Source organism: Scomber japonicus, chromosome 2, assembly GCF_027409825.1.
Source record: "Scomber japonicus isolate fScoJap1 chromosome 2, fScoJap1.pri, whole genome shotgun sequence".
Lineage (NCBI taxonomy): Eukaryota > Metazoa > Chordata > Actinopteri > Scombriformes > Scombridae > Scomber > Scomber japonicus.
Genome location: NC_070579.1, coordinates 33,657,252 through 33,683,618, shown reverse-complemented (window position 1 = coordinate 33,683,618; position 26,367 = coordinate 33,657,252). Strand labels below are relative to the sequence as shown.

The 26,367-nt window shown below is 40.3% G+C and overlaps 1 protein-coding gene across 1 annotated transcript in view; it reads right to left on the bottom strand.

The window, feature by feature from the left end:
• The window catches only part of dnah6 (dynein, axonemal, heavy chain 6), a 54,237-nt gene that overhangs the window by 3,093 nt on the left and 24,777 nt on the right, over positions 1-26,367 (bottom strand). The window contains exons 43-76 of the mRNA XM_053327381.1: positions 26,069-26,226; positions 24,160-24,291; positions 23,851-24,022; positions 22,813-22,959; positions 22,613-22,686; positions 22,354-22,508; positions 21,381-21,612; positions 21,131-21,283; positions 19,739-19,879; positions 18,893-19,135; positions 18,639-18,806; positions 18,315-18,550; positions 17,021-17,165; positions 16,717-16,837; positions 16,409-16,528; positions 16,083-16,279; positions 15,547-15,750; positions 13,910-14,035; positions 13,572-13,736; positions 12,910-12,977; positions 12,547-12,727; positions 12,183-12,362; positions 11,848-12,081; positions 9,852-9,987; positions 9,411-9,583; positions 8,492-8,682; positions 8,207-8,367; positions 7,671-7,759; positions 5,670-5,816; positions 5,387-5,525; positions 1,416-1,535; positions 1,142-1,263; positions 574-703; positions 305-432 (exon numbers count right to left, since the gene is read on the bottom strand). Coding sequence (XP_053183356.1) covers positions 305-432; positions 574-703; positions 1,142-1,263; positions 1,416-1,535; positions 5,387-5,525; positions 5,670-5,816; positions 7,671-7,759; positions 8,207-8,367; positions 8,492-8,682; positions 9,411-9,583; positions 9,852-9,987; positions 11,848-12,081; positions 12,183-12,362; positions 12,547-12,727; positions 12,910-12,977; positions 13,572-13,736; positions 13,910-14,035; positions 15,547-15,750; positions 16,083-16,279; positions 16,409-16,528; positions 16,717-16,837; positions 17,021-17,165; positions 18,315-18,550; positions 18,639-18,806; positions 18,893-19,135; positions 19,739-19,879; positions 21,131-21,283; positions 21,381-21,612; positions 22,354-22,508; positions 22,613-22,686; positions 22,813-22,959; positions 23,851-24,022; positions 24,160-24,291; positions 26,069-26,226 — 5,288 coding nt within the window. The remainder of the gene's footprint in view (positions 1-304; positions 433-573; positions 704-1,141; positions 1,264-1,415; positions 1,536-5,386; positions 5,526-5,669; positions 5,817-7,670; positions 7,760-8,206; positions 8,368-8,491; positions 8,683-9,410; positions 9,584-9,851; positions 9,988-11,847; positions 12,082-12,182; positions 12,363-12,546; positions 12,728-12,909; positions 12,978-13,571; positions 13,737-13,909; positions 14,036-15,546; positions 15,751-16,082; positions 16,280-16,408; positions 16,529-16,716; positions 16,838-17,020; positions 17,166-18,314; positions 18,551-18,638; positions 18,807-18,892; positions 19,136-19,738; positions 19,880-21,130; positions 21,284-21,380; positions 21,613-22,353; positions 22,509-22,612; positions 22,687-22,812; positions 22,960-23,850; positions 24,023-24,159; positions 24,292-26,068; positions 26,227-26,367) is intronic.

Genomic DNA, 26,367 nt, shown 5'->3' with positions numbered 1-26,367 from the left:
GAGAATCAAATGTTTCAGTGAGGTGGCAGAAAGGACAATAAAAATCTCTAAACACCAACATTTATCAATGTAAATCCTTTAAAAAGTAGTTCAATTAAGAGCTTATTTACATTTTTGATGTATTATTAATGAAAGAAATAGATCATTTTACAGTTTCCAACATTTCACTTGTATTTCTTCTCATAGAGTTGACTAATATCAATAAAAAAATATTTAAAAAATGTTGACCAAAGCTGTTTCCTAGCAACACAGGTCCAATGTAATGGTATGTATGTGTGTGTTTCATGGGTGCAATGTTAGTCACCCTGAGCACTTTCAGCAGGTTGTTGAACCGATCTGTTTCCTGCCCCAACACGGTTGTCAGGGAGTTAAGACGACCGTTTTCATCTCGCACAAAAAGAGTTTCCACCGCCTCATCCATGTCCAGACGCTCTGCAAGTGGGGAAACAGAGCCATGCACAGACAGGTATAGAAGATGGACATGTCAAATATTGAGTGGAAGTTTTTATGATGATACATGCTCTCAACAATGACAATAATGGTCTGCATGTGTGTGTGTGTGTGTTTATATACCGGGTAGTTTGGCTAGTATTGATTCAGCAAGCTCGCAGACTATATCATCATTACTTTTTGCTCCAGCATGGGCTGAAGAGCGAGGATTAACGTCCATTATGGTGTTGATTAGAGTCACAGTTTCTTGGCGCTGTGGAGGGAAACACACAAGTTAGCACACACACACTTAAGTATCCATTTATTGATGTTTGACAGCTGCACTCTCAGGCTTTATGAATAGAAATGTTGTCCATAAACTCTACAGTAGCAGCTTCGGATTAAATCATGAATAGGCCGGTTAAAAAATGACATTTAGTGGCTGCAAAATGATAAATTCAACACATTCTCCATCTGCTAAATAAGCAAAAGGAAAACCAATAGCAATAAAAAATATTTTTCATATGATTTTACCAACAAATAAAAAAAAAAAACAGTACATTATTGTATAGCTGGTAAATGTGTGGTAAATTTAAAACAGAGCCACAAAAACAACTCAAATTGAAACATCCATATAGAAGAAACTAATTGTTTGTTGGGAATAAAGCTTGTTTTGACAGACAGATTCAGAATATTCTTCAGAGCTCCTCACCTGGAAGGCCAGGTTGGCGTTGCTGTGCATGCCAAAGACCTCAGGATCGTCGATGATTGGAAGACTCTCAATGTACTTCTTATACTGCTCTAGTTTGTCTGCTTCTGGAGCGTAGTAGATGCCTTACACACGGGGGAGGAATCGTTAAGACAAAGAAAATATATGTATGCATTCACAGAGACGCACACACGTCGACTGTGCTGAATTTTATTAGAAGTGTTCCTGTTGTTTTGGCCTTGCCCTGAATAGATGAAAGCTGGAAATTGAAGAGTACCTGAGCAGGAGTAGGTGTAATCAGGTTTCAGTGTTGGAGGTGAGAAAAAGCCTTTGAGGATGGTCCTGAGGCAGCGCTGGTCCCAGGCATCTGTCACTCTGCCTCCATATGTGATCTCACCTGTAGACAGACACACAGGACCACATAATCATATCAGTGTCGCTTTGTAACTGCTTTAGTCCCACTTTGAGTTTGAGTCTGGAGTCCCGCACCATAAATATTCATAATCATCCCAACAAACACTTTTTGTGACATTTCAAATGAGACATTAAATGTTAAAGGCCCCATGAAATGAAAAATATATTTCCCCAGTTTTAATATTGTGTGACTGTGTTAACTGCTCATTTATATTATATTCCAAAAAAGATCTGGATCCTGAACTGAAAATGGCACCCATTCAGCCCTTTAAGAACTGCTCAGCTGGCGCATTTACAAAAAAAAGTTTCTAGCTTCCTGGTTTGCTTCCACATTATGCGAACCACTGAATATTCGCAATAGTGTTTCTCCCATTGGCCCCACCCACAAGTTCTCACTTTGCCCATACACTTTACATTGTGATGACGATACAGATTTTTAAATCACTTCAAGGAACATTTTACAAATATAAAACCTCCATGGATCAAAACTTCAAAATAGAAAGAGTCATTATTGACCCATTATTGGCAGCAGTTTTACAGATGTCTCTTTTATAATGGTGTTCTATTGTGAAAATGCTTTCCGGACCACAGGAGGATATTTCGCTTCAATACTGCGAGTGACCACTTGGAAGAAAATTGGCTGCAAGGCTCAATAGCGGCACCCTATCCAGCTCTTTAAATACATCCAAGCAAAGTCCCTAACATTCTCTTCCTGTAAAATGGTTTCAAATGTTTGATGAATCATCATGCACCCAGGGGCATTTACAAAAGTTCATCCAATCAAATGTAACTTTGGGCTAGTAGCCAACCACACTGGTCATGTAATATGGAGAGAGAGAGAGAGAGAGAGAGAGAGAGAGAGAGAGAGAGAGAGAGAGAGAGAGAGAGAGAGAGAGCGAGAGAGAGAGCGAGAGAGAGAGAATTGCATGTTGGGTTATCAGTTGGAGAAAAAACAAGTGTTTTCATTTCCAAAACAATGTGGCTGAAGTCCAATTCATTCATCTCTCCCTCCTCTTCCTCCGAATCTAACAACAGGTGAGGGAGGTGTGTGTAAAGTCAACAGTCCTCTGTAGCTCTGTTTCTCTCTGCAGCTCTGCATCATACTAAACTCTAAACCCTTTTTTAGCGCTCCAGTTAAATGCACAGACTGTAAAAAGAAGGATTTGATTTAAATCCCTCTTGTAACTATACACCGCTTAAATATCCTGACATTTGAATGTGGATGAATGGATATCAATTAAACCATGTCAGGAGAACGCAGAGCTGAAATATAATATTTTCACAGCACAGTTTTAATAAGTGTGTATTACTCAGAGTGAGGTTTACAGATTATACTGTAATACATCTTATAGTACATATACTGTACTGTATTGTACTATACTGTGTACTTGCCTTAAGACTGCCATGTGTATTGTTTCCTTTGTTTGTTATGCCCTCCTCCTTCTCCTCCCTCTTTCTCAGCAGGGTCTGTTCACACTCATTCTGATGACCTTTTATGTTTACCTTTTATGTACCTAGCCCAAGGCTAAGAAAAGCATCATCTGTACAGCCACCACAGGCATTCAGAAAGCAGTTTTAAAGAGTGAAAAGCCAAACTCAGGTATTGGGGAAATGGTATACACATAATGTAAGTACTGTAGTCAAACATCCTATTTATCTATTGTTTCATTATGAAAACTGAAAACATACATTTTCAAACATAATTTAAACTGGTAATCATGAATCTGTTTAAAGATTTAAATGCTTCCAGACATTTAAATGGGTTGATATGGATTGCTATTGGATGAGGCTTCTGCTTCTATTTGCTTTTAATGTGGAAACCAAGGAATTAAAAAAACACTACCTGAGGTTGATAAGATTGAGCAAAAAGGCATGAAGACAAGAGATATCTGTAACATCTTTTTATGTCACAAAGGGGGAGAAGGAAAGGGAGGGGGAGGCAGTGTCAGTGGACTCCACAGTGGAAACATTTAGCTGACAAAGCAGACTAGGATAAGAGAATTCTGTAACTGATATAAAAACAAACAGCTGCCTGTCTGTGCATGTTTCATGGCCAAGAGACAGTTTAAAGGCTCGACTGAAATAACAATATTTTTCCTCTTGACTTACACTGTGATGCGAAAAGATATAAATAATATCATGATTGCAGTCACACATTTTTATGGGCCTCCTTATAGACCAAAAGCCCATTTTAAATGTCAGCAGTAGTTTTTCCAGCTCTTTGACTTCTCATGTAATAGTACAGAGCACAGAGGAGCAAACACCTGTGTGTCTGGTAGGAAATTAGCATAAAGATGCAACATGAAGAGAAAAGAGCTGGAACTACAAAAAAAAAAAAAAAAAATTGGTATTGCAAAAAGAGACATGGATGGATGGTACCTATTATCAAAGAGCAAAAAGAAACATCCATTTTTAGAAATTACATTTAACTTTTAACAGTGGAAACCTTAAAATCCACAATTTCTTCACAGACACAGTTACATAAGACAGTAAGGATGAGAGCGAATAATCAGACAAATCTCTGCTGAAGCCTTTAGTGAGCTGCAGGCGTGGTAAAGCTGGCAGAGCCCCCTTTTTTTTTTTTTTTTTTTTTTTCTTTGCACCAGAAGAGAGGAACTGCTCCTTCTAAAAGAGGAAAGGCAATATCATGCTTGGTTTGAGCGCAAATTCTTCCCCTCATAAAGTGTGCAGCTCTGGCACACGAGCGCAGTTTGAATTAAGGATTAAACTAATAACACAGTAGTGTGATAACAACAATGAGAGGCATCAGTTTGATGGCGGAGTGCTGCGCTCCACTGAGACTGAACACAAGACGTAATCATTTGGAGGTGTAATTGAAAACCAGATTAGGGAAACAAATGAGAGATATGATTATTATAAATGACATGGATCCCTTTTCTTCTTTTCTTTAGAATAACACTGAAGATGTTATGGAAGTCCAGGGCAATCAGTATTAAACTGATTTAATTAAATCAAACTAAATTTTGATTTGCCATATACATATCTAGGATATAAAGAAACAAACAAACACTGAATTTAAAAAATGTTTTCGATGTTTTGAGTAATTTCAGACAGGTTACTGCAAGTTATTTCAAATATTTAATCAGCCCTGCTTGATATAAATAGAGTAGACACATCCATGTACAGTACCCTGTGATGCATGCTGTGATTTGGTAAACCATTTCATAGTTCATTACTTTACTTCTATAACTGTTTGATATCGTTATTTGCAGTGTTTGATATGGGGGGGGGGGGGGGGGGGGCAGAGAGAGAGAGAGAGAGAGAGAGTGAGAGATAGAGAGAGAGAGAGAGCGCTTTGGTGTGCATGGGAACATCTGCTCTGTTCCTGTTATTTTCTATAAACACACAGTCAAGAGGAAGAGAGTTTGGTAAAGTTCATTGAGTGAGAGTTGAACAAACGCGGGATCACAGCTGCGGAACAGAGTGAAATTGTGTTACGGAACTGTCCTCCTTTGTGAAATCAGCAAACAGCTTCTTTTTTTTTTTGCTTTCCCCTCGTTTGGCGTGAGGCTGAAAACGTGTGCGCTGTTGACAAAACAACGGCGTGCTGTCTGTGCCACACACTGGCAACACAACAAACATGCCGGCTTCAGTCTCCATGCATACTTCCTGCTGTATTTAAAGCTTAACAGACTGACTTATGTTATGTTATGTTATGTTATGTTATGCTTTGCTCTGTACTGTACTGATTTTTTTTGTCTATCAATCTGAGGTAAATATTGTATTTGATTGGTGCAGAACACAATAAAAAAGCACACATACACACACACACACACACACATAATCCCAAACACTTCAGCTACGTTTCCCTACCAGTGATATAGATAAGAGCGTCCCAAGGGATAGTGCCATCTTTGCAGTAGAGATTGAGGTTGAGCAAAGCACATTCCCTGTCACTGTCGTTGAACTCATAACGGATGTTCCAGCCTAGAGGACCAAACTTCTTTCGCTCCTAAGACACATAAAGACAAGGCACAAATTGTACATGAATACAAGGACAGACGCAGCCAAACAAACAGAAGAAGCATGTGACAGAGTTGGAATATATCCGGCCACACAATGCTGTAATAATGAAGGGTGTGTGAGTGTGTGTAACCTGGATGATTGCGTGGAAAAAGCAGACTCCGAATAGGATCTTCCTCCACTGACGTCCCAGAACGTGGTCTTCAAAGAAATTGCTGGAGATCTCGGTGAAGGCCCGTCGCATGTTGGCCCGCAAGCCTTTCGGAGGCTCATTAGTCACCTGGCAACAAGAACAACAACAACACATAAGCACACTGGGCATGACGGCTGCTGCTGAGAAGACCACAGTGAGCTCTGCTAACCTTTATAACATAGATGCTGTTAATTAGTGAGGGGACAGTTAACAGGATATTTAATTGATAATATCAAGGGTGACATGGCTGAAACAACTTTCTGGGAAAGTTTCTTCTCCCAGTTACAGAGAGTATCCAGCAGCATTAGTAAGGGATGCAAAATGAGTTAAATAAATGACTAACCTCTAGTAACAATCAAAATTTCCCAGCAGCATCCACCAAAGGGAGAGCAGTAATGTATTATTGTATAAGAAAAACTTGTTTAACAGTGTTTGTGTGCATGTAATAGTATATCAAACACTAATGGTCTCCCTCCCAAGAACGTCGAGACAGATTAGCCCCGAATGCAATTACTTTCTCTGCAGATCCAACGTGCCTCAGGCTGTATTCACTGTGCATATTATTCTAACCACCAGGAGCTTTGATATAGACATGATGTACTATATCTAAGAGTTTCCTGACAAAACGTATTTATGAATCTGCTGAACTTTTATTACAGAAAAGGGAAAATTCTTAGTAACAGAGTAACAGGAAGGCTGAACTCCATGCTGCTCCGTGATGACAGCAGGTGTCGCATATATAACAGCAGCTATACTAGATAGCAGAATGATGGTCTTGAAACCAGCTTTATTTTATTGTAGCTGTTGAAAATCATATATTATATGGACAATGCAAGGTCTAGCAAGGGTTTAATTTATCCTGTAAGTCAGTAACCCTTCACTTTTCACAGAATTAAGAGTTGGTGATTTGTGAGTGATCCTCAGACCAAAAAGTAGTAGTTAAAATTAGGATTGCCCAAATATGAGTCCTTATCATTCTTATTAAATTTGTGGTTTGTCCCAGTCCCAGATGTTGTTCACTATCCACAGATCCTAAATTCTAAAATCAACTTTTCAACAGCTGTTTAACTGTTTTTTACCTTTCCGTCATCACTGAAGGAGGTTGAGTGGCAAATGAATAGGCAAGCTATGGGGAGTGTATAAACCATTAATTGAAGGATCTTTGAAAAGATGGATTTTAGATTTTAGGTCATGAATTGAAAGCATGCAATCATTAAAAAGGACTAAATAAAAGTTTTTAGGCTCATTTTATGACCATACAGCCTGGCATTACTGACAGTTTTTACTTGTGACAGTTCCTTTTAAGCAAAAGGTTTGCCTTTTGTTCAGCTAAATACAAAGCATGCTAAATGTCACGTAATTTCCCAATAAAGATGATGTAAATCAGATGCATTTAACATTTTTGCTTGCATGCCACAATCAGATTCCCTCATTCCAGCAGACTATTGTGCCGTTATCTAGTACACAGCGTGCTACCATCTGGTTCTGCATTGTAATTAATGAGCTTTTTTCATTTTACTATCTCTACAATACAGAAAAGTACTAAAGTGAATCATTAATAGTCTTTTAGTCAGATGCAATATGTATAGTATTATCGGTAAGTTTTCCACAGAAGTCTAAGTTAAAGTCTTAGTTATACTCATTATAAGTACGGTATACAGAAAAGTTGCCTTCCTTGAATTCCATAAATTTCCCTGAACACTCTTCATGAAGAATGATGATGAAGGGCAATGTGCGACTGTAGAGTGCTTACTGGTGAGAATGCAGATTTGTTCAAAGCTGAATTTTTCACATTGTGAGAGAATGCAACAAATCCTTTTATCCAGGGAACATTAGTCCTGCAGAGCAATCTTTGACTGTCAATCTTCAAATGAAATGAACTGAATTGAGGTGAGATTATAGTGGCACGGGGTGTGTTGGTATATGTGTGTGGGTGATTACCTTGACAGAGTTCTGGAGCACTGTAACAGGAAACACTTTGGTAGGCATGGAGCTGAGGAACAAACGGAAGTTCTCGTCGATTGATGTGTCTGCACATGAAAAGAGGGGAACTTTACTCACAGCCAGAAACACAAGAAAAAAAGAACTTAATGAATGTCTTTCCAAAAAATATGCGGTATAAGTAGTTTCTTTTCCTTCTCACTAATAAAACGCTAGAAAGAAACATGAAACCAACCACGAAAACACCAATCATTCTGTCATCTGTGTCCCTGGAAATGTGACGATACACATTTATTTGTCCCACTGCCAAACATGGACCTAAACTTGAGCCCCAATCTAAAAGTACTATAAAGTTTGAAATGCAGACCATGCTGTCAACAACAATGCCAAAATTTGGGATAATTGTTTACAGTAAAAATTGCATCACACTCTATGCTATATTTTAAAATCTGTGTTACTTTCTTCCCCAGTAAAGGCCATGTTGATGCATCATGTGAAGTGTGTAGTGACGTGTATCTTTTCTCATGTTATAGTACCAGGATCAGTGAAGGTCTTGATAAGTTCCTCCATGTCTAACATCCAGGAAACAGCCAGATGACAGTTCTGCAAGAAGACCCATTTCCCACTCTTCAGCGCTGCTTTGATCATCTTCTCTGCTATTGGCCCTTGTCCTTGACCCAATGAGATGGACTCAACCCTGAGACACATAGAGAGAAGGAACTGGTAAAGCTGTCACAAGCCAAACTTCATTGTTTTGGCTCTTGGTTTTACAATTCACCCTCAGCTTCACTTCAGCAAACTGCCAAACTATCTTCTTTTACCTGTCAAGACAACCTCTCTCTTTCGCAAAACGCTGGAAGGCACCCATGGGATCAGAGCCTGTGCTGAGAATGAAGACCAGTGGGGTGGAGGGGGACATGTCGTTATAGAGATTAGCCAGGTCAACTGGAGGGTTTTCCACAAACTGCTTCCCCAGGTTGACAATCACGAACTCTGTTGCTGCAAAGACCACCTGGACGAAATAGAAAGAAGGTCAATCATAGATTAACAGGACAAAGAAGACAGGCAGTAGTTAGGAAAGAAGGTGTTTGACAGAGAAAAGGGTAAAGAGAAAGCATAAAAATAAGGAGAGAGGGGTCAACATAAAAAGAAATGAACCAATTTCTAAGGTACGGCCCTTGGCAGGTCTGGTATCATGGGAGTGGAAAGTAAAATGTGTTGCTTATGGTTGATGAAGGTTGAAATTTTTCTTTAAAACACTTATTTAGGTGATATTTGAACAGAGCATTGGGCAACTTCAATTAAAAAAATAGTTTTAATTATCTTTAAAAATCTGTGGAAATGCCACTGATCTCACTGATAAAAGTTGGTTTATGAGTCATTGAGAGTATCATTCATCCTTTGAAAACAGCCTTCTGTCTCTCTGGACTGAGCTTTGTCAGAATAATTAACCTCTGCATTATGGGTGCTGAACCCATACTGGATACAGGATACCTTTGTCTCTGCTGCATCTATTTCAATTAGACTTTCTTCTCTCTCTTATGAGCTTCCCAAATTTATGAAAGTGTAACACAATACAGCTGGAGTGCTTTTAATTTTAAAAAAAGAAGAAAAAAGATCTGCTTACATGACCAACAGTAAACCTCACTAGAAATCCCCTGTGACCCTGTAGACCTGAAAACAAACAACAATGCCCAAAACTTTGAGTATTATCTTGCTATAGCCTTAATCCAGGCTTACCTTCTCTTCCATGAAGCTCTTGATAAGGACCAGCTTCTGGAAGGTCCCTAGCCTCTCATTCCAGTAGCCTCTGATCCCGCTCTCCTGCTTCTCCTCTTTGGACTCCCCAAGAGGAGGCAACTCTGACACGTAGCCTTCCCAGTTCTCTGGATTAATAGATGCCTGAAAACGTCCTGAAGGAGAGGCAACTCTGATTTAATGCCACACCAATCTTCATAAGTGATTTTATAAGGCCTTTGCCCAGTGGTGCACATATAGATTTGGTAGGAGAATGGTATTATTCTAATCATTCATCAATGATTAGAATAACTAATCCTGACAGTGAGAAAAGATGTTCTATGTACATCGGCCATGTTTCTAGAATATTTATCAGAAACGTATTGGCAGATAATGCTAATGCTTTCTACATTAGCCAGACTAATAACACAAGGGTTGGATTACCAAACTCAATGTAGATATGGGTTCTGGTGATTTCCTCTGAGATGCCCTTGAAGCAGGGCAGTGTGTCCTCCAGCTCACAACATGTCCGCCAGTCAAAATCACTTAGCCATGGCACATCTGGCCGTTCTGCATAGTCCTTGGAGATGGAGAAATAGAAAGTGAGATAATGTGCATACATGTCAGTATACTTATATATGTAGTGTATGTGTATGTATGCATAAAATATACATACATATGCAGGAGTTGTATATGTGCAGGGATATGCATGTATACATGTGTATGGGTAAACTGTTTGTATAGGACACTACTATATGAGATGTGCAACTGTGTATCTATAACATGAGATCAGTGTTTATACCAGGATATGGACATATGCCAACTCACTTAACCATCATGATATTTTGTTAAATCCTTTTTTTTCTTTCAATGATATATGCAAACCTTTGTTTCTGTAACTTTTTCCCAAGCATGAAATTAATCTAGTAAAAAAAAGAAAGGGCGACGATACCAACAGTAAAGAAACAGAAGAGGAGATGGAGGGAAAAAGATGGAGGACAGACCTTGAAAAGAGAGGCAGAAAAGAAGAATTAAAAACATGTCAATTAAAATGTGAGGAGCGTATTATTCAAAACAGTGAAGGCAGGTAGTCCTACGTGCAGATACAGATAAGAGACGGTGATGTCGGTGGGCATGGAGACGCAGAGGCAAATTTGAAATTCATTCAAAATGAGTGAGAGAAGCGTAGATGATGGATGCATTGAAGATGTGATGTTAAACACAGGAGGCAGAAACACAGAAGGTGAAGGAGAGGAAAGAAAGGACACCGTTAGCATGACAATTACAACGGCTGACAGGCAGCGCCTCCAGCCTAAATAGAGCCATATAAATGCGAGCCAAATGGTGGGTGAACACAAGAATATACCCCCAGGTTACACTGACTGATCTGTATTGCGGCCTCAAAACCATCTTTACTTGTTAGTCGAACCAGAGTTAACTCTTTTATTTATTTCCATGTCCTACATTTCCCCTTCTTTATTACCCAAACTAATACACCATGCAGTTTTACAGGAAACATCAAAACTATTACTGAGAAATAGAAAGTTAAAGGAAAGGGAGTAAGCAAGTGAGAGGAAGATACTGCTCTGAGGATTCTAAGAAGCCCAAATGACGTCATGAGGCCCCTCTGGACTTTAGGGGTGTTCAGAAAGGCATTATGTGGTACTTAAAGGCAAGTAAAGGTTGTATGGATGACTCAGAAACAGAGCTACTCTCCCCTTCTTATCTCCCTTTCACAGAAATATGTACTTTGTTAACCTCTCCAAAGACAGACAACCTTATATGTTCTGTTGTCCCTCTCTTACTGTGTGTGTTTTTCCCATCAGTCTCAGTAGTTCCTCAGTAATAAACCAGCTAAGCAGGAGAGGAAGATTGCCACTTTGTGACAAATGACTTTATTTCCCTCTATCAACACAATCCCTACATGAGAGGGGGAGAGAATGAAGTCATTGCCTACAGGCAAACCTGGGGGCATTTTTGTAGGGGGGAATAAAACAAGACCTTGTTTATCTGCTGTTAAGAGCATCCAGCCAACAAACTGTAACAAATTTCTATATTTTCTTCTAATATAAGAATACCTGGGAGCCAAATAAGATGGTGAAAAAAAAACACACTCATAACACAGTTAAAAATGGGCCGTTATCTCTGTATTCCTGCAGGCAATTTATCCTCTTGCCTTACGATTTGTTCTGGCTTCAATGGTCAAATCTCCTGACAGTTGGCCATTTTTCGCATATTCTAACTGATATAGTCTCTTCTCCATTTCCCCTAACATAATGAAAAAATAATTTCTATTTCACCGCTGATACACTGATATCTCGTTATATAATTCTAAAAACACCAGCAATCTATGCGCATTAACTTTTTCACCAATTTGAGCCCCCCCCCCCCCCCCTACACACACACACACACACACACACACACACACACACACACACACCTTTTCCAAGGAAGCAGCTGCACTTAGGAAGTGCAGCCACTCAGCATCGGAGATCTCGTCACACTCCTTCATGATCTCCACGCACAACATGAAGCTGTAGATGAGCTTGTGCTGCTCAAAGAGGCCGCGAGACACGTTGATGTAGGAGTTGAGCAGGATCTGGTCCAGCAGGATCTGGAGACGCTCTTCCAACACGCTGCTCTTCTCGGACGTTTCGATGGTGGAGTTAAAAAGCTGAATGTGGAGAGAGATCAGAATAATGATGCTACATGGGTAGAAGTTCAGAGGAATATTTGTCTGTGGCTTGTAAACAGTTACAGTTGCTTTTTCCTCACCTGTTTGAAGTACTTGAGGGAGAACTGGTACATTGAATCGATCTCAGAGAGACTGGCGATGACAAAGTACAAGACAGAGCCTCGTGTGGCTACAGGTCGGTAGCGCTCTCTTGCAGAGTTGATCATTAGCTCAGTGGCCTCTGCCTCCTCTAAACGATGTTTTATGGTCTCTGATGTCACCTGAGAAAGGTGAAACAAGAGTGGAAAAGACAAAAGAAAGAGAGGAATAGCAACAAAACAAGAACATCCAGGATGTTTTAGAAGAAAGGAAGGGGAGAAAAATGACAATATGAGAATGACAAAGCAATAAATCATAGTTGTGATCTATAGAAGTGATTTATGTAGGTGAAATGATGTCTTTCACCTTTGACTCCTGGAGAGTCTGAACTAGCTCCTCATTGTCAAGTATATTCCCCTCAGAGGTAAAGAGAAGCTTAAGGATTCGGTCTTCAATATCTTTCAGCTGGTTGCGATCAGCGTTGATGCGCACAATCAGCTCATTCCTCTGCTCTTCAAGATGTGGACTCTCCAGACGCACTACATCACTGGGGAGAGGAAGCGGCCGGGTTTGCAAGAAGATTGGAGTAAGTAAAGGAATTTTGGGCAAAGAAAATAAATGTCAAGGTGCTAAAGAGTCATTATTGAGGTATTGAGAGTTGTATAGTGGTTTGTAAATGTAGAGCATAGCATGTGATATCTGTTTTTAGTGTGTTTAGTGTGTATGCACCTAAGCAGCTGGTCCTCCAAGCCAGACTTTGTCACAGTGAAGTTGATGATTGTAACTTTAATACATACCTGAAAGGCAACAAGAAAACACACACACGCAGACACACACGCACACACACACACATACATGGCATTAAACAACAAACAGATTGTCAGAGAAGTATTTCCAGTATTGCTTTTCACTACAATTCGACACACTAATTTTAACTGTCGTGTCACTTTGCATCTTCAATGCGCTGCTGACTTGCATTAACACAGTAGTAAAAGCTTGCTTTCATTGTGTTGCTACTCTCCTGGGCTCGTGTCGAATAAAAGGGCACTGCACCCTGGGTGAGCTGGCAGGTGACTACATCTTTTTGACAGTGGCTGAAAAGCAACCATAGTTGACGCCATTGCAGGAAGCCAATCATGGCAGAAGGGCACCAAGGTCCTTGCTTGTGTTGTTGTTTTTGTAAGACCACAAAATGTGTGTGCCTTTTCTCAAGCCTTGAAATATCAGGTTGCCAAAGGTGAGAGTTGTTTGGAAACTCTTTTCAAAATGTCTTTTAAGGGAAACCAGGAGAGATGTTTTAGTATTTATTCAGTCTGAGGAAATAAACACCAACTGCCTCAACCATAGTTTGGCCAAATGTGCAGATTTTAAGGAGTGTGTGTCTGCCTTACCTCTGGTAGGTAGTGTGGGTTGGCCATCTTTGTGGTCATATAAAATCTGAAGTTTTTGTCATAGTCGATATCTGAGTCCCCAAGTCGGATCAATGTCCGTCCACCAGCCACAAATGTCTGCTTCAGCAAGATGGGCTCCAGAGCTGGATCCAGGTTTTCCTTTAACTGTACACACATAATTCAAAAATGCGAATTTACACACAAATGGTAAAAAATCCAATGCCTAAAATGCCTAAATTAAATCAAATCACCTAATCAGAAATGGAAGAATATTTTCGCTGTTTACCACCTTTGATAATCAAACACATTTTAACGTGACACAGGCAGTGTGTTCCTACCTCCTCTAGCAGTACAGGCATGCCCATGCGGATGGCATTCTCAAGGGTACGGAGAAAGTTTGGATCTGTCAGCTTGATCACCTTTAGCCCATGCTTTGCCTCTTTGGAGCGGATCCATCGGTTGGCCTGAGAGAGAGAGAGAGAGGGAGAGAGAGAGAGAGAGAGAGAGAGAGAGAGAGAGAGAGAGAGAGAGAGAGAGAGAGAGAGAGAGAGAGAGAGAGAGAGAGAGAGAATTAACCTTCATTTAATGTGATAAAAAGCTTGTTAACATACTTTGTATATGATGAAAATGAATGTTAGCGCTTGATGTTATTGGCATCAAAATACAAATAGTGACCGCAGTGCGGCATGAAAATAAGTAACACTGGAGTATACGGTCATGTTCAGTGCTGTGGAAGACACAATCAGACATGGAAGCTGTCTAATCCATATTTGCATGTGTCTGTCTATGTACAGAGAGAGAGAGACCAGCTGTACTCATAAAAAGAACAACAGAGGGGGGACAACGATGAGGGAGGAGGCACAGACATGACAGGAGAGAAAATTCGACTTGTCAGTGGTCAGGGCATAGAGTGGTGAGATACAAGCAGGCTTAAAAAGTGAAGCTGTGACAGTATTTCCATGAAAGTCTGCTAGCTGAAAGAGCCGGTTTTTGCATACAGCTGTGTTGGTGTGAGTTTGGTGCTACGTATGTGGCCTTCAGATATGAATGAATGTACAATATTTATGTATTGTATAGATGGGTTATCTTGTGTATTGTATGTGCATGGTGTATTACTGTGCCTATGAGAATATTTTAATATCTGTGTGTGTATGTGGGAATTTGTTCATGTAAGCATGTCTGAGTATCTTTACATCTACAGTATGTAAAACACAACATTTGCTGTGTCTGTGCTGTTGAAATGTACCATAAATAAGAGCTGTCCCAAAGAAAAACAGTTTTGCTGAACTCGACACATTATTTTTGTGTAGGGAAGCTGGCTATTGTGAGTGTGTGTGTGTGTGTGTGTGTGTGGGTCCTCAGGCAGAGGCAGAGGACAGTCTGTGACTTTGTCTCACACCACAAACTTTTGTATCGGGTCATCAGACATTCTAATCTGTCCAAACATGTATTAATGTTCTGGACTGCTGCCATCAAAACCAACTCACTCAACTCAAAAAACAAGGCGATGTTTTCGAAAAAATGCTTTAAATGTAGTTGAAATGTTGTTTTTGAGCATTCAGTAAAGAGGAAAGAAGTGTGTCCAAACAGAGGGTCTCTTAGTGGATTGAACATCTGACAAAATAAGTGATGCACAGATTCTGCACATCTCAAAAGATGTTTTATTTTACTGCCATTTCAATGACTTTTATTAGTAACAGGAGTTCTTAACATTGGTACTGCAGCCATGTAACTTAAATGATAATATAAAATTTAAAAAACTGTACTCAATAACATACTTTTGTACTCTGACTTGTATATTCATTTATAGGTCCTTAACATTTAAGTGTGAAACTTTGGGGTGAATGGATAAATGGGAAATCAAAACCGTGTAACAATCAACTGACTGGTTAACTGATCAATTAAAACAGACAACAAATCAATCCACACCTGAAAGCCACTGAATGCTGGCTGGACACACTATTTACTAGTTCACCTGATCCTGCGGGTCAATCATGAGAGGCCAGCGGCGGCCCTCTGTCACCAGGATCCCATTCTCTGTAGAGACGGTGTCACGGGGCAGACCCTCTGTGTTCCACTGGCGGATGACATATGCGTCACCCAAGATGTTGATAAGGCTGAAGCTGGAACTGATGGGAATCTTCAGTTCCTGGCACAGTATTATCCACTGGTCAATTAGCTGAGGGGAAAAAGAGCAAAACTGCATTATGCACAAAGTGAACGATTTCTCCTTTTTAATCACTTTCTTATCACAGATTTTATTGCTTTAACTCTGTTTTAATAATGTAAAAAACAAATTCAGTTAACGGTCATTACCATATATCTGTTCTGTGGTGGGAATTGCAACTTAAGACAGTAATGCAAGTGCACCACTGAAAAACAATTGTGCCTAATTTAAAAAGGCGGACTGTGCTGTATTGCAGTAAAATGTGAGACTCTAGAGTATGCTCATAGAGGACAGTAGCTCTAAAACCTTTGTCCAACCTTTGTGTGACATTATGCTGTACCTACCAGCTGTCTGTAATGAGAAGTGAATGCTCCATAATAGGCCACACAGGCAGCTGCAATGAAGACATTCCCCACTACGTTGATAATCTCTTGCTCAAACAGGGCAACGCTCTCCTCCCAGCGTACTTGCTCGTCGCCAAGGGCAGAAGTTAGCTTCCCTGCCCTGGTCAACCGAGCCTGGGTCAAAGCCATGGTGTTAACTGTGAGGAAGGAAAAAAAGAGATGACTTACTGTTAGAATTCTCTTTCTCTCGCTACAGATTTCTATACAACAGGAAATCATTTATAAAAAATAAATATAGAGTTTAAAGTGGTAACATCAAGCCTCACCCAAATCCTCCTTCTCATTTATGCTGTAGTCAAACTGATCCTGTAGGACTTTGATCTGGTTCTCCACCTCCTGAAGCTTTTCCTGCTTTTCCCTTAGTGTTTCCATGGTCGCATCCAGCTCTTCCTGCAGTGGTCGGTATAGAAGTAGAAAGGGATGTTGGAAAATACTATTAGTGAAAAGTTTAGACAAAATTTGGTCGAGAATGTTAACAGCCTTGATGAAGCAATAGGCAGGACTGATATATTAAAGCATGGGTACATGGTTAAAACTTACCACTCCCACTCTCTCTCACTAAACTCTATGATACTGACCTGTGCCTTTGCCAGTTTTTCTCTCTTCGGACCGACTTCTTTGAGGACTCTGGAGTAAAGATCCATGGCTCTGACCCACATACACATTGATCTGCAGGCTTTGGATACTTTCTCCACCTGATACCATTTGCAAACAAAAAGAGCTAAAAAAAAGAAATCTACATAGCTCTGTTTCAATCCCAACTCTGACATTTTCAGAACCGACAAGATGTTTGAACACAAATGTCATCATGACCTGTTTAATCTGAGCCCAAATATCTGCCAACATATCCGGCTGTTTGACATGAAATCCAAACAAACCTTCTCAGGTATGAAATCAGGGTTGTTGATGTACTTTTGCAGCTTCATCAGGATCTGAGCCTTGATATTATCCTTATCATAGTCTGTCAGCCGCCTGAGGAAATTGGCATCTCCCAGTAATTGTTTGGCTCCTGGCCAGTCCGGCCTATAAGGAGACAGGGATGTTAAAGGGTTATGAAAAAAATGATGGACTTAGAAAATGCTTAATAATAATTAATTAATGTGCATGTGGAATGGAATTTCCCCATTTTTAAAGCTGATTTGTGACAAGAAGTAACAATATTACAAGAGAGGAAAAAACCTGCATTTAAAATAGTAAGACACCGTATTTAGTTTCCACCTGTATACGCTGCTGTGCATTGTTTTGCACATTATTTTCATGATAGTATCCAGTATATAAATATTTAACACATTCATATTCATGTAACTTTTTTAAAGGACTAACAGTTAGTGAAAGTTGTGCATAGTGCTGGCAGAGTGGAACAGTGTTGGTTAAAGGTTAAAAAAAGATAGGATATTGGGTAGGATTGGATTTAGTGCAGCAATGCAGTAGATTAATGACTGATGAAATTTAAGGGTTGACAGAGAGATGACTGCCGAGTCATGAGATGGTAGAGTAATCCCTCTGGATGCTGACTTAAACAAAACACGTGGGATTAAATAAAAATAGCCCCAAATCTCATACATTTGGCAGAAGTGCAAAACAAAGAAGATTGTGGCTAGAATGATGATGATTCACATTATGGTGATAGTAATTATGCTGATAGTAATTATGCTGAGGGTAATTTAACCACCTTTAAAGATGATGAAGCTGGCTAAAGTGATGATCCTGGTTACGGTGATGGATCGTCATGACAGATGGAATGAAATAAGGATGTCTGATGATAATCTTTTTTTTTTAAGTGAATGCATTTTCCTGTTTGATATTCTTGTTATTTTGCATTCAGTGATCCTTGATCAAAATTGAGATGGGAGCCAATGTTATGTTTTGGTCCAACAGAATTAAACACAATTTAAAGATAACAATTTTCCACTTCATTTATATCAGAAAGTCAGAAGAGCATGTATTTTGTTGGCATCAAATAGCATCTACCATCTGTAATCCATTGCATTTCCTTCTGAAATAAAATATTTGGATGTTTGCATAATTTAGTAAGTTTCCAAAGTTTGAAAAAATATGATATCAGATTGACGAGGAGACGAGGACAATTTTGTGTGATTAGAGAGACTTTTCAACAATCTTTGAAGGAGAAAAGTCATGTTTTTTAGAAGAGAGAATGGATAGTATACTGACTTGCAGTTGAGCAGGATGCAGACAGCCTCCATGACAGTCATGACTAGATCTGGGGGTTTGGTGAACACCTTTATCTCAGAGATGTCAGCCTTGTCCAGGGAACTAAGAGCCTGATTGGCACCTTCCAAGGCTGGCAGAGCCTCATCCAGGTCTCTCTGGGCGTCATCAGCTATGGCCTGGGTATCTTCAGCTTTGACCTTGGCTAAAGCTTCATCTTCTTTCACTACTTTACGCACCTGTAGTTAGGATTTATTGTTACACACATACACTATAGTGCAGAGATAAAAGCTTTGTTCAGTGCTTAATAGGAAGGGACAGAATTACCTCGTCAGCTCTCTCCTGATCGATAGCCAGTTTCTCCATGAGGGCATCAACATCGATGGATTTCTGTTTCAGAACTGGCTCCAGAGCAGACAGGTCCACTTTCATTTTGTCCACCAGCACATTGGTCTCAAGCAGCTTGGTCAGACCATTCTTCACACGATCTTTGGCCTATACATGAACACATATATTATGCATATTTGCTCTGTAGAAATAATCTATAAAATACGAAAAATGTGTTGCAGTCACAGCCTTACAAGCACTAACTGCTGCCTCTTGTCTTCAAGCATGGACAGGTAGAGGTTGATGAGCTCTAGGTAGGAGGTAGGTGTTGTGTAGTATCGGCGTCTGAGCTCTGAGTAGAAGCGCTCAGCCATGTCAGTGACGCTAACATGTATCTCCACACAAAGGGTTGAGAAGCTCTCCTTTAGTTCCTCACTACCAAAGTCCACATTCTGGAAGAAGGCCTGGGAGACAGTGAGGAGCGCCTCACGGGGCCACTAGGCATCAGATGGTTAAGGAAAGAGGAGAGAGGAAAAAAGCAGTAAGGTGAGGAAATGTAGCTCTGTTTTTGAGCTACTTTATTTATAGCAATTCTGCAACTGAGTTAAAGTAAAAAAAAAATCTATATTTCAATGGTCAAAACTGAACAATATGAATCCAAATCCATATACTACAATCCAGAGCACAGATGTAGAGAATGGCTGATGAAATAGTACATATTTGTATAACAAGTTACTTTTTATAGACTGGTTTAAGACAACAGTGATATCCTAGTTCACCAAGTCCAAGTTGTTTCTGTGCATAATAATTAAACAATAAATTCCTTTAAAAAAAGGGACGTGATCAGAAATTAAGAGCTGTGGGTTGAGCATAGCTCAGCGGGTAGAGCACCCGCCCCATGTGTTGAGGCTACAGTCCTCGTTGCAGGCGACCCCGGTTCGAATCCCGAGCTGAGCGGTCTTATCCTGCGTGTCATTCCCCTCTCTCTGCCTCCTGTTTCCTGTCTCTCTACACTGTCCTGAACATTAAAGGCAAAAAGCCCAAAAAATATACTTAAAAAAAAAAAAAAAAAAAAGAAATTAAGAGCTGTTTCAGGATACCTGTACAAACCAGTCAATGGTGCAACAGTTGACCAGTGATGGGAACATGCGACAGCGGGACCTGAAAGCATCGCCCACAGGACTCATACACAGCACAATGTGCAGCTTCTCCCGCACACGAGTGATGAAATACTGGAATACCTGTAGGCCACACACACGCACACACACAAACAAGGTTGCATAATTTCCGGATGGTTGGTCTCAGTTGGCAGTTAACATTAAAGGTTGATGTTTTCCTACAGCTTGCTTGGGTACACTGTCTCAATGACTGACTGCTTTTGCTCAGAGTCAATGGCAATGTTTGTCATGATATGCATGTTGTTTCTGGAAGGCTTTTTTCTTAATTACCTTCTTTTAGCAAATGACAGTTTTACTTCACAGCTTTTGATACTGATGATCTCTTGATTTCGTTGTAGTTTTAAATTGGTTTTGTTTAATCTCTAGGAAATAACCCCTATGTTGCCATTGATGTTAGAAATCTGCCTGAGCTCTGTGAAATTTTGGGTCTCTTCAGGGCTCAGTTCTCACCCCTTGGTTTTATCAGGGGCTTTAATTTCTCTTGGTCTACAAAGGTCAGCGTGGAGTCTGTGCTAGTTGCCTGGCAACCTTAACCCCCCACATAACACCCCTTTATAACCCACAATGTGTGATTTCTATGCTACAGGTTTTTATTAATAAATTAAACAAATGCGATATAGCGTATTAATTATTGAGCTTTACAGGTGCTGATAGGCAGATTTCATTATCTTTGACAGAACCAGGCTTGCTGTTTCCTACTGTTTCCAGTCTTTGTGCTAAGCTAAGTTCGCTTTACATTTGCACAATTTTAGCATATTAAATTCCCTTACTTTTTGCTTCTGATGGCTAACTTCCTTTTTTCTGGGTATATTTACATTAACCATACAGACATGAGAGTGTCATCAATCTAACTCCTGTCAAACTATTAGTTTAAGTGCATCACATGTCTTACTGAGAGCAAATCCTTTTGGACATCTATTAGAATCAGAAAGAAAAAGACACTCCAGACATCCACATTACTTAGGTTGAAACTTTTATCATCATAGCTTCAGAGTCTGGACATTAAATCAGCCTGGTTTACTTGCATCTCAATTCACCCTCTTTCAGCATCCCATCTCACAGCAGAAATATCAGTATCACTGTTGACAGTTTTGATTAACACAGGGAAAAATGTCCAATCCTATTTCCTTTCTACCATTTGATGAGATCATTTTACATATTTTGTTGATATTGACTGTGACAAATTATATGAATAAATTACAAGCAGAACCTAACTATTCACATAGAATTTGTTTGTTTGTACATGTTGTTGCTATATTTTTACTGGTAGAAAGATTTATGTTTTATATATTGTGTGTTTGTGTCTGAGCATACCTCATCCCTGTTCTCTTCACTGATCCCAGCCTCTTTGGCTTTAGGGCGTGTGGCAGCAAGCACTTGTTCTAGTTCATCTTTCTCAAAAAGGTTGGGCACCTCGCCGGAGTTCAGCATGTTGTTAACATCCTCCAAAAATTCCTCCACCACAATCTACAACAAGTGAGAGGGTGCAGATCTTAATACAAACATATGTCTGCATTCATACAACTCCTGCTACTTTCACATCAGCCAAGTTCTTCCTTCTTACCTGAGTATCCGTAAAAAGGAACACCATATTTTTTCCCTCCACCCCAGCCATCTTGTATAGCCTCCTCAAGTCTTCGTGAAAGCTGTCGTAGTTGTAGCCTCGGCTCAGCTCAATCTCGAAGCATCGGTATCCACACATGTGGGATGCCAGTCTTGTGAGAGACTGCTTGCCTGTGCCTCCCACCCCTACAAGCAGAGCATTGCCCCTCTCCTGGCGAATCATACGGGCAATCCTAGAAGATGCGATACACAAAATTATTAACACAAAACAGGATATGTTGGGGTTAGAAGGAAGTTTGCATATTAGCAGATCGTTGGGTCCACACCAAGAAGGCAGTGTAGCCTTTCAGCATTTTGTCTTTGATTAAGACCCTGTAGCCCTTCATACTTTTATTACTAGAGAAGAGATTTGCGTGGCGTGACATACCATGATAAACTACTACTGTTGCACAGACTCTTTGTGGGTATAACCATTAGAGTCAGGATCAGACTGAACATGCCAGTTTGCCACATTTTGGGGTGGAGTTTGAAGGTGAAGAGAGAGTTAATATTTGGAATGTCTTGAGGGAGAGCGTTACAGAGATGGGGAGCCACCAGCTGAAGTTGTTGGCCCCCAGTTGGTTGGCAGAAGATGATCTGAGAGTAAGGGAGGGTGTACTAGGTTATGAAGGGTATTAAAAGTGAGAAGCAGAATTCTGTGATGCACACAGTATTTAACAGGGAGCCAATGAAGTTGCTGAGGAACAGAAGTGAAGTGATCTATGGAAGGACTTCTGGTAATGATACAGGCAGCGGAATGAAGATAAAGTATTACTGTGCACAAACAGTATTATCACAGATGTTGAGCGTGTAATCATCTCTCTTCCCTCTCACAGTTGGTACCACCTAGAGCTAAAATCCATTAACCGCCAACTAAGAAGTCATCTTACATAACATCTGCCGATTCAATGGCATTCAGTCTTGCATGTGCTCACCTGGAGACATGCTCAACTGCGTCCTGGAAGAAGACCAGCTTGGTCTCCTTGCAAAAGGTCATGTTGTAATCATCAAGGTAGTCTTGGAGAACAGTCTTTATCTTATTCATGTCAGTAAGATCCTCATACAGACGATCTTCTTTCTCTGCACCCACCTACAGATATATTACGTGATGGAAGGCAGGAGGGGAAATTTTAAATTTGTCAGGTATAACTGTGTTAAAATAGCAAATCTTTCCAAAAGAAGATAGAATCTAACCTTGATAAAATCTCCAAATATGATGGGCTGTGTGACAAAGTATGAGGGCTCCAAGGTAATACTAAAATATCTGCCTGGCAGAAAGAGAGAGAGAGAGTCAAAAATGGTAAAGGATAACATAAGGGAAATGAGCAGAATTCACACAGTTTGTGCGTTTTGAAAAGTGAGCCCCTCTGGGCTGCGTTTGTGTCAATCCTTACTGGCCATCTCACAGACGATGGTGTTGAAATACATCTTATCTTGGTTGTTGATGAGTCGATCGTGGAACACCCGCTGACACTCGTGGCAGAAGAGACGGAAGATCTGGTTCTTATCTCTCACCTGACTGGGCTCACACTGCAGCATACCTAGACATCAAGAGAGTAAAAGATGAACAGACTGATTTTTTTCTTTTTTTCTTTCCCTGATCGCACATTGCAAATCCACAGGAGCCAAAAATGCTGAACTAATCAAATCTAAGACACAGCTTGATTTGAAATAAAAATAAAATGAAATAGCTCTCGTGATGAACCTTTAAATTAATGTGAGTGAGTTGGTGATTTTTTGGAAAATAGACACATTTTCACATTAGTGTGTCTAAAAGTGCTTCAGATTTTTAATGTTCACCTCCAAGAAACTGCTTTACTGATGGTTTGTAGTGAATAAATAATGCAAACCAAAAGTGACCCCTGACATTGCTCCAAATTGGAGCCATATAAAAGCCACAGAGAAAGGTCATGTGAGGTCAGCAGTAGGTGTCAGTTTATTACACCTCAACAACAGTATGTATCGCTATTGGCCACTTTGTGTTTGAAAAAGTAGTGTGTGCCAATGCTGAGCAGGTACTGTATGGAAGGCAGTCATAGTAGTCACTTTAGCTCATCTTCGTGCTGTGCTGATGCCCGCTGGGTAAAGGGAGAGAAGGAGAGAGCGAAAGGAGGCAGAGGAAGTGATGGTGCAGACAATTTCGGAGAGCGTGAGGCTGAGCCAGAGCTTGTAAATGTTGCTAATGTGGCTTGAAGAGATGATTCATAGCTGTGCTCCATTGCTGTGGAGGTACAAAAGATGCAGACGCTCTTTATCTGTCAGTCTCTTTAAGTAAAGTTTAGTTTGTGGCATTGGGGAGGAAGGAAGGTGTATGTTCTGCATGCCAAAATTTCTAAAATTACCATTTCTACTACTGTCCAACCACTGCAGAATAGTTATGACAGCTGAAACTGTTCTCTCTGCGGAGGCCAGTTGTGTGAATCATGTCTCACCTTGGACACACTTGGAGAGATCCCTGAGATTGAAGACATAGTGGGACTTAGCTGGAGTGGGCAGGAGATCCACACTCAAACGGTCGTAAATCTCCACAGCTGCGTCCACAATCTGTCCGGCGGAGCCCTTCACCGCTTCAGAAAACTCACTGAGGAAACCACTGAGGATAGCCTAGGGGAAGGTTGGGAAGGAGAAGACATTTGGAACAAACATGACAGAAAGAATAAAGTGTGACTTTTTATTGAAGGCTTAAATTCTTTATATATTGATGTGTGTGTCTGTATATGTGTGTGTGTGTTTGTCCTGACTTTGAAGATCTGTTTGAGGCTGTGTTCCGAAGGTGTAGGCAGACACAGCATGCTGAAATGGCGGATGAATCGGGGGGTCACGGGGTTACGTCCCCCTCCTGGAGGAGCGCAAGCTGCGGCGATGGTCATGTCCTGGAGGAGAGAGGGGAAGAAGAAGAAGAAGTCGAAGAAGAAGAGAAGGAGGAATTGCCAAAAACAAAAAAGGAAGAAGGTCAGTAAAGGATAAACATGTGTTCCCATCAGAAACTTTACGGATAGACATATTTCACACACATCACATGCAGTCTTAAGTACAATCAGTTGTGTGCGTGTGTGGTGGTGGTGGTGGTGGTACAGATGCAAACACAGTCACACAAGATGAATGGGCTTGTGATACTTCATTAAAAGTTCAACTTGAAAACAAATGAAGTCGATGCTGACTGCGTAAAAACAAAAAGAGCTTTCTCTACACTTTTTTAACTGAACAGAAAACAGATCGAACATTAAAAAGGCACTCCAACATTTCGTGAAATATGTTTGCCATCTCACTCGGAGTTAGATGAGAATCGATAATATCAATTTAATCTCTGTGAGCCAACAACAGCTCCGGGACAGTTAAACTAAGGCCGGGAACAGGAGGAAACAGCTAGACTAGTTGAGTCTAAGGTCCCTTCCAGCAACCGTGACTCTAACTGCACTGGTTGTATCATCCGTGTTTGAGTTTTTAATAATCCACCAAAAGGAACTCATCAGAAATAAATCACAATTCCTAAAAAGTGTAATCATTATATTATGAACAACAAAACATCAAATTAATTTTGTGTTTACATTCATCTAAACAAACAATTTTTTTCTTGTAAAGGAGAGCAGTAAATCTGCCCATTTCTACTGCTGTTGGTGTACCTGGACGCAACTCCTTCCTTACATTTAAGAAACAATCTGCACTGAGCATCAATAATATTATGCCGTAATCTATATTGACAAAAAAGAAAATGAATTACTCATACAAAATAAAGATTTCCCCTCACTAATCCAGGGATGTTCATGCAAAGGGTCCTAGTTAAATTATTATCTCACTTTTGTCATTGATCGTTGGGTATCCCCATCCCATATCACCACACACGGCCAAAACTGAGTTAATCTAACAACTAAATCCCTCTGTTACAATTCACATGTTCACAGAACCTGCTTAATGCCAGAATCATAATCTGAAACAGGACAAACACACAAGACTTAGTACATAATCAGAGATCCTTACACAGCCCTGATCCCAGCTCGCTACCTGCTGACGTCACCAAAACACTAATACCCTCCTTAAAAGTCAGATGCTCATCCAAAATAAACCATGGCAGATACAATACGACAGAACTGTTGACACAAGATTAAAAGTAACTGTCTGCAACTACATTTTGCCTGAAATGTACTATTTTATGTTTTATCCTGGCTTACCACTACTAAGTAGTAAGAATATAAAAGTAGACACTACGATTTAATGAGTCCTTAGATTATAACAGCTGAGCCCAGTAACTACAGCTCCAGAAATAAGAAACCCTGCCATATTGGTTAAGTTGACAGCTAACTCTCCTCTATTTCCTAAAGTGTGCAAAACTTAAAACAACTATTCTAACTGAAGCCTGGAGGGCATGTTTACTAGTTTATTTGTAGATTCATTTTTTTTGAGGGGGGGGGGGCTTTTTGCCTTTATGTACAGGTTAGTAGAGAGAGACAGGAAACAGGAGGAAGAGAGGGGGGAATGACGTGCAGGATAGGACCACTCAGTGCGGGATTCGAACCGGGGTCGCCTGCAGCGAGGACTGTAGCCTCAACACATGGGGCGCTATGCTCTACCCTATTTGTAGATTCATAAAAGGGAAACACACCACATACAAATAAATGTTAAATGCACTTTCCTGTTTGTGTAAGTTTGTACCTGGATCTCCTTCCAGAAGAACTTGTTCCTGTCATAGAAGCCAGAAAAGTCCTGGAACTGACGCAGCAGCTCTATAGGAGGCTGAGAGCCATAACTGTCAAGCTTGGGCATATTCAGATCATCCACAAACACCACTAACTTCTTGTTACCAGGAGCACCTGCATATATACAGGGAGAGGGAAGGGAACATGAAGAGAGAGGCGCAGATTAAAAAAAAGGAGTGAGAATAGAGTTAACAGATTGGACAGATGGACAAATGGTAAGAAAGGTTGATACTGTATGTAGATGAATTGAGGACA